The sequence below is a fragment of the Sphaeroforma arctica genome (genome assembly GCF_001186125.1).
Source record: "Sphaeroforma arctica JP610 unplaced genomic scaffold supercont1.1976, whole genome shotgun sequence".
NCBI lineage: Eukaryota > Ichthyosporea > Ichthyophonida > Sphaeroforma > Sphaeroforma arctica.
The window spans coordinates 1,817-9,634 of NW_014038582.1; the positions used below are offsets into that span (position 1 = coordinate 1,817).

The 7,818-nt window shown below is 41.3% G+C and overlaps 2 protein-coding genes across 3 annotated transcripts in view; one reads left to right on the forward strand and one right to left on the reverse strand.

Annotated features, from left to right (window-relative positions):
* The window catches only part of SARC_11955, a gene marked incomplete at its 5' end in the record, with an annotated part of 3,593 nt that extends 956 nt beyond the window's left edge, over positions 1 to 2,637 (forward strand). The window contains 2 exons of one of the 2 annotated variants that reach the window (XM_014293948.1): positions 1,659 to 1,727; positions 1,988 to 2,637. In XM_014293948.1, coding sequence (XP_014149423.1) covers positions 1,659 to 1,727; positions 1,988 to 2,131 — 213 coding nt within the window. In that variant the 3' untranslated portion in view covers positions 2,132 to 2,637. Of the gene's footprint in view, positions 1 to 1,658; positions 1,728 to 1,984 lie in introns of both variants that reach the window. The other variant, XM_014293949.1, reaches the window with a different exon arrangement.
* Positions 2,638 to 2,950: 313 nt separating this feature from the next.
* SARC_11956 (hypothetical protein) lies at positions 2,951 to 5,561 on the reverse strand (the record flags this gene model as incomplete). The annotated part of the gene is made up of 1 exon (XM_014293950.1): positions 2,951 to 5,561. The coding sequence occupies one exon, from the start codon at positions 5,559 to 5,561 to the stop codon at positions 3,393 to 3,395; it is 2,169 nt and encodes a 722-aa protein (XP_014149425.1). The 3' UTR covers positions 2,951 to 3,392.
* Between the last annotated feature and the right edge of the window lie 2,257 nt (positions 5,562 to 7,818).

A 7,818-nucleotide genomic window follows, 5' to 3' on the forward strand; every position in this document is an offset into this window, starting at 1 on the left:
TATATATATATATATATATATATATATATATATATATATATATATATATATATATATATATATATATATATATATATATATATATGTGTATATATATATATATATATATATATATATATATATATATATATATATATATATATGTGTGTGTGTGTGTGTGTATGTATTGTATATGTATATGGAGATATATATGTATATATATACGTGTATTTATATGTATATGTATATTGAAATGTATATATGTAGATGTGTACGTTTATATATATATATATATGTGTGTGTGTGTGTGTGTGTGTGTGCGTGTGTGCGTGTTTGTGTGTGTATTGTGTATATGTCTATTGTTATGTATATGCAAACGTATATGTATAGGTGTGTGCATGCATGTTATATATGTGTGTGTGCGTGTGTGCGTGTGTGTATTATGTATTTGTCTATCGTTATGTATATGCAAACGCATATGTATATGTGTATGCATGCATGTTATATATATGTGTGTGCGTGCGTGTGCGTGTTTGTATATTGTGTGTATTTTTTTTATGTATAAGCATTTGTTTATACAAGTGTATATATTTATCTCTGTGTGTGTTTCTAATGTGTGTGGGGGTTTTTTTTATGTCCATATAGTTGTACTTTTAGGTTTCAATTACATGTACTTTCCAATATATATATATATATATGTGTGTGTGTGTGTGTGTGTATGTGTGTACATGTGTGTGTAGGTTCATTTTTGTTTCCAATTGTACAACACAAGGTATATATCTTGGTTTGAGCTTTGTTTGTGGGTGTGTACGAAACATATCTACGGTATTCCGATGCGACTTGCCAGAGTGGGCAATCTGCGGATCAATTTTCTATCTAAATGCACCCTGTACTGATGTTATTGATGTATTGGTCATAGTAAGCCTTTTCAGACCAACAATAGTTTTTAAGAGATATGTGTCTATATGTTTATTTTAGTACATAATAAAACTCCCAGTCAGATTAGCATAGCCATATGTATTCTACTTTGCACACGTATTTGTTCATAATCACTGGAGTATATTAATGCACTGACGCGTGCTTGCCCGCCCAACTCTGTATTTCGTATTGTGCATATTTATGTACTACACGTACATATGTGTGTACAAATCAGTAAATGATTTCTAGTCATGTCAACCTCAAGCTAATGCACTGACGCGTGCTTACCCGCCCAACTCTGTATTTCGTATTGTGCATATTTATGTACTACACGAACATATGTGTGTACAAATCAGTAAATGATTTCTAGTTATGTCAACCTCAAGCTAATGCACTGACGCGTGCTTACCCGCCCAACTCTGTATTTCGTATTGTGCATATTTATGTACTACACGAACATATGTGTGTACATATCAGTAAATGATTTCTAGTTTATGTCATCCTCAAGCTTGCTTGAAGTTGTATATGAGTATGTATATGTATAGCGAAATAAAAAACACAGGCTCGCTTTCTCTCATCGACTGTATTATCCAATTTTGAATTGGTAGTGAAGATCGAGTCGTGTTTCTCACGCACAGTTTGTGTAAATCACTGTGCGTTTGTCGCCACTGAGGAGGTGGTAAATTTCTGGCGTGATTCTCATTCCCCACTCCTCATCCTCGACCTCTAAACAAATCTTCGCTTGAATCCACTCTTAACAGTTTAAAGAGGAGAATGCAAGACTCACGAAGATAAATAACACACTTAGGAAAGATCTGGACTTGCTGAAGGTATGAGTATCTTACATTTATATGCCACAAGTTGTAAGTTGTTGCAGGTTGTTCGCGTGACAACTTTGCTTCAACACAACGTCGGACTTACTATGCTATTTGATTCTTTGACAATGGCGTAATAAATTTTGCAAGTGCGTTCGTTGCAAGATTTCTAGCTGTTCATGGCTACACTATTTGACACTTATTCATCACTATCTATTTGTATCCCCGAAACATCGCATTAAATTTTATTTTATTTTGTCTATTTGCACCAGCAGAGAGGGTCCACAAACGCAGCCATCGCATCAGATCACATCAGCGGAACAAAGCGCCCGAGTGGTGCTAAGAAAGACGGCACGAGCCAATACATTCTGGCTGCTGCAGCGATTGGCGGATGGGTTCTGGGCCATTATTTGATCTAGAAAATGTGCTCTGTAGGTTGTGGGAAAGATCATAGGCACATATGGTACACTCTCGAACTACCCGTCTGTCGCGGGTTGTATGCTCCGATCCTGAAGGATATATGGATTCTTCACACGCCGGATGAGCTGACATTGACTGCGGGTAGTTAACAAGGCGGTCATACTAAAATGTAGATGAAGGTCCTAAATATGTAATAAACACAGAGACCAAAGAGAAAGACCCTGCTGAATCCTTTCCATTCCAATATTAGCCATGACAAAAATCGAGTGGGGGCCTGTTTTCATGCTGGACCGGCATTGCGTCCTTCGCGGATTCCTCTGAAGCAGCTTGAAGCAGAATACCTTCATCGAGCTCTGTATATCACTGTCGGATCTACACCTGAGGTGTCAATCACCAAAAAAAAATTACTTAAAGATATGTTGAAGATGCTTAGGACCTTACGCCTTACGGCACCTTTCCCATATATTTCAAGCCTTCGTACACGTGGAGATGGCAAGGTCAATAGATTAATCGAACTCGTTTAAATACATTGTGTAGCCTAGGCTCTGCATCACAAACGACCGCGGACAATTTATGCAATGTCAATATGTACGTTGAGACCTGTGGTCCTGAGCAGGTTTATGTATATATCTGTATATAGGCTATTTTCATAAAAAGGAAGAAAGTGCAAACCATATGAGCTAATTTTTTATGGGACATGCATGAGACTGTCGTGTTATAGATCCCCTCAGGCTCACAGATTCTCTAGCAACTCAAATATGAAGACTTGGTGCACAGGTCGCGATTGAAATATGTATGCACGTATACTTAAAATATTATCAGTGTTTTAATACTACTCCTAGCTACTAATAAGTGGATGATTCATCACGGTCATTCAATGCTCCCATCCGGGTTGGCAGCACTCCCAGAGGTGAAATCATTTATCTCTTTGATTACCTCCAAATCTAAAGTGCACAGGCTGTGAAAGACGGTTTTCTAATTTCGATATTTCACATATATGCATTGAGTGGACAACTACGCCAAACATTCACAAGTAAGCCACCACGCAAACTTGCTTGAGAGTATGATCACAAGCACATAGTAGGTATGAACCCCCTAGCCAAAGAACCAACCCATGTCGATGCTGCTGTCCAACACCAATATCACGTGGGTCGGAGACATCAATTGTGGGTCTACCGAACTGCCGATGCTGAACAACTATACACTTTCCAATTATATAGCTTGCCTGGGACCCAACGTACAGTCAGTACGCATTATGTTCTATTGCTGATAGATGTCCATTCTATCTTGAGGTACGAGCTGAGGGGTTCTTAAAGGGATGGGGTATGCGATACTGCCGATTTGGTTAATGTTTGACAGGGTGGGTGGTTCTGAGTGCGGTCTGGGTACTTGTAGGGCCGACGTGCGCGCCGCCGTATCACCCCCCATATACGAAAGTGACAGATACGGTGACAATACCTGTAATGGCGTAGGCGGTCCACGCTGTGGTGGCAACCCCATGTGCTGCTGATGCTGTATGCGATCGCCCGAGAGTTCTCGGCTGTTCGACATGATGAGTGCTTGGGCCCTGTCGTGCGCGTGTGGCTGCATCTGCGTTTGCTGCTGTGGCTGAGTTGACTTACCTCTCAAATAGTCTTCATACTGCTTTCGCTGAGTCTCCCGAAACGACTGCCGTTCTCGATACTGCTGAGCCTCAAGCTCTCTCTGACGGTGTTCGTAGTGTTCTTGGTATCGCCATTGGACCTCGGGGTCTGACGGCTGTTGCTGGTTAGCTTGTTGCTCGGCGTATTGTTGTTGCATCTCGTACTGCAGTTGCATTTGCTGGCGAATATGCTCCTGCTTCTGCTGCTCGAACTGCTGATGCAAATGTTCCTGTAATTGAAGTTGCTGAAGTTGTTGTTGTTGCAGTAGCTGTTGTTGTTTCTGTTGCTGCTGTTGCTGCTGTTGCTGCTGCAGTTGTTCCTGAATGTTGTTTTGGTGTTGTTGTTGCTCTTGCTCTTGCAGTTGTTGCTGCTGTTGTTGTTGTAGATGTTGCTGTTGTTCTTGAAGTTGTTGCTGCTGTTGTTGTTGTTGTTGCACCTGCTGTTGTTCTTGTTGTTCTTGTACCTGTTGTTGTTGTTGGTGCTGCTGTTGCTGCTGTTGCTGCATCCGTTGCTGCATCTGTTGTTGCTGGTAACTGAAATCACATTGAGGTACACCATTCCTTTCTGTCGACTGAATCTCTCCCATATTGCCGGATTGCTGTTGTAACTGGGACACTTCTGGGCTTCCCTGTGTCACGTTTTCTATATCACTCTCTCCGGATTTGATCTGCCCATTACTAAATTTAGGGAAGTATGTCGCGATAACCGGTGCAGCAAATGCAGCAGCTGGGGCAGGCAGCATAGAGGCTACATTACTAATTACCCCTGTACCCACCTCTGAGGCGTATGTAGTCACCCTGCGCCTTGCTGCAGAAATCAGATCGTGTGTGTTGGTGTCACTGAACTGTGTATTTAGCAGACCTACAGCCGTAGGATCCGTGGGAAATCCCATAGTGCTGAGCACCTGTGCGTACACCACCTTGCACCATTTGTCCCACAGATTTCCCGGGACATGTAGATTGAACTCCAATCTGTACAACAAGTGGCGTTCGATTTTGTTCACATACCACACCGGCATGCGCGTACTGTCAGCCCATTGCTTATTACTGGTCACTGTGTCCTCAGTATACTTGGACGCCAGTATAAGACACCCCAGGAATCGGCACTGTGAACAGGAGAGCACCGCCTCACACTCTGCGACCTCTCGGGGTCGCAACTTTCCAAACTTCTTGATTTTAATGTCCTTTTCAACCGATAACTCGTTTTCTGCTTGTGTCCGTCTTCGTGAAGGCAATTCGCTCGAGTCAAGTGGATTCTTATCTGATTGGTATGATGGATCAATGAACTGTAGATTACCAGCAGGCACACTATTGTCCATTTCTAATGCCATATTCATATCAGAATCGCTATCGGACGTGTACGCACTCGCACAGTCAACCTGATTGCGAGCATCTTGTGATTGTGACAAATATGTTCCCGCTTGTGCACTGGCATGGCCACTGTTGCAGTCCTGACTATGTTTTCGAGCGTCTAATGAAGTCAGCTTCTGGTTGTATATCAAAGTCATCACCAACACATCTCGTGATATGCGCCCCTTCTTGAGGTTATAAGACACAAGCATCTTGACATCGAACGCGTGTACATGATTCTTGAGGAAATCTTGTACTTCCACCGCCGTTTCATCCGCGACTGAAGGTCTTGAGTTGAGTTTGGTGTTCTGTTGCGTATGTTGCCGCGTGAGTGTTTCTGTAGGAGACATTTCGGTATCATTTTGTTCGTTCTCGTCCTCGGAAAAATGAGAGCTCATGCCATTTCCCAGCGATATTGAACGTATCCATCGTGACATTGTCTAATGATATCAATCACTATATTACAAGCTTCTTGACCAATGTGCTTATTCCGTATAAGTCATCCCGCTCAATATATATGCTCACTCTAAAGACCCACAAATCTTTTTGTACGCAAATATGAAAGGTGATAGTACACGTGGGATACCTAATATATAATAACTGCAAACGAGTACAATCACACTCTCAGGGCCACCACAAATGCTATGATATTATATCCCAGACTATAAACACACATAGACTATAGGAAATCTACAGCATGATACTTCTATCGCCAACGACTGCACGTAGATAGCATGAAGTATTGTAAAGTATCTTTAATATATCTACACGGATGTGGATATATATGAATACATCACATATATATATATATATATACATACTTTATGTAAATATATCATACACTTTGTACATACTCTTCCTGCAGTCCGGGTCTCCGGGACTCGGGAGTCTGGGACCAGCAGTCTTTCAAAATACAATGACTCTTTTGTGTCGAATATTTCTCAGATCTGCGATATAGTTCGATTTATATTTTATCACTAAATTAAAAAAATGACCTTGCTGTCGCCTGTCCGACTGTCCCTGTGTCTCAGACTCTCAGTCCCAGACTCCGGCACTCCGTCCCAGTCCCAGACTCCGGCACTCCGTCCCAGTCCCAAATCCTGAATCCGGATCCCAACCTTTCGGCTTGGGGATGCTGCTGGTGGACTCTGGCTTGCTTTGACCCTGTAATGTGTGAGTTTGGGGTATTTATTTATGGTGAACGTGTCGGCCGAGAATTAAAAAAAACCAATGGGCAGTGTGATTATTTGTTTCAAGAAAACGTGATGTGATTCGACTTATTTTTTATTGAAATATCGGCGGATTTATTTCAGGAAAACGTGATGTGATTAGACTTACTTTTTATAGAAATATAGGCGGATTTATTTCAAGAAAACGTGATGTGATTAGACATATTTTTTATAGAAATCTTGGCCGATTTATTTTAAGAAAACGTGATGTGATTAGACTTATTTTTTATAGAAATATCGGCGGAAACTTATCAGTTTCCATGGCCTTCTGGCTTTTGCTGATGAATCACGCATTCATGCACGCGATTGGTAAGTAAAGAATGGGCTTATGGCGCTGAGTCGCTAACTTTAATCCGTTTAATCTGGGGTGATTTATAGGTTGATAATACTAACGCTTATCTGCTCGATTGATAAACTTTAACCCGTTTGAATTATTCGGGTCGAACGACTAGAAAGAAAAGTTATGCACCTAATATTTACTCAGAGAGAGAGAGCAACTCTTCAAAACTTTGAACCCAGGGGCCAGGGCTCAGGCGGAGGCCCCAGCAGGCCAGCACGCATAGCGAATTAGCGACACCCATGGAGGCGTCCTGGTATAACGTTGAACCGTTGAACGTAAACGTGAATTATTCAAGTTTATACGTTTCAACGCAAAACGTATTGAGGGTCGGAATGGCGTATACATCATTTATAAACATGCTGCAAGTAAATATATAGATGAGCGCTATTGACAATCCGAGTTGTTTGTGATGCAGACTAGCTTGATACAAAAAGATGGCAGTCAATCTCGCTAGGAATATTCCTTGTGGAAGGATCGATAGATTGCTTCCTCGAGCACTGTTTCACGATGCACATCACGTCGCAAAACGCGCATACACAGGCACATTTGCAATTAATGTACGACCGTCGACCTCATTTCTGACCGCGTTAAATAGTAGGACCCGGCAGGTAAGTTGGCTGAGTCGATCTGGGATATTAGAAAATACAAAAGTGCCCAAGAGCTTAATTAGTAGGCAGTACACCCAGCTAACCGTGGCGAGGACATTTAGAGAAACCCTGAGACCGACCACGAGACAGTTTGACTATAGATCAGCACCTCTGATCAGTACCCGCAACCAATATTGCACAAAGCCGGATACGGAAAGGAAAACAGACGAGAAACATGAAAATGATGCCAAACCGCCTCAAAGCAAAAGTTTCTCGGTATGCTCCACAACTTTTGTTCTATACCCAGACTTGTGTATATGAAAGTGCAGACCATCACACTAGCAATGATCCCTGTGAATGTTACTACATTATTTTATGGACACACCATATATATATATGTGTGTGTGTGTGTATATATATATATATATATATATATATATATATATATATATATATATATATATTGTTGTGTTGTGTAGTTAGTTTTATATATATTATATATAGTTTATATATATATGTTGTGTGTCGTGTGTGTGTG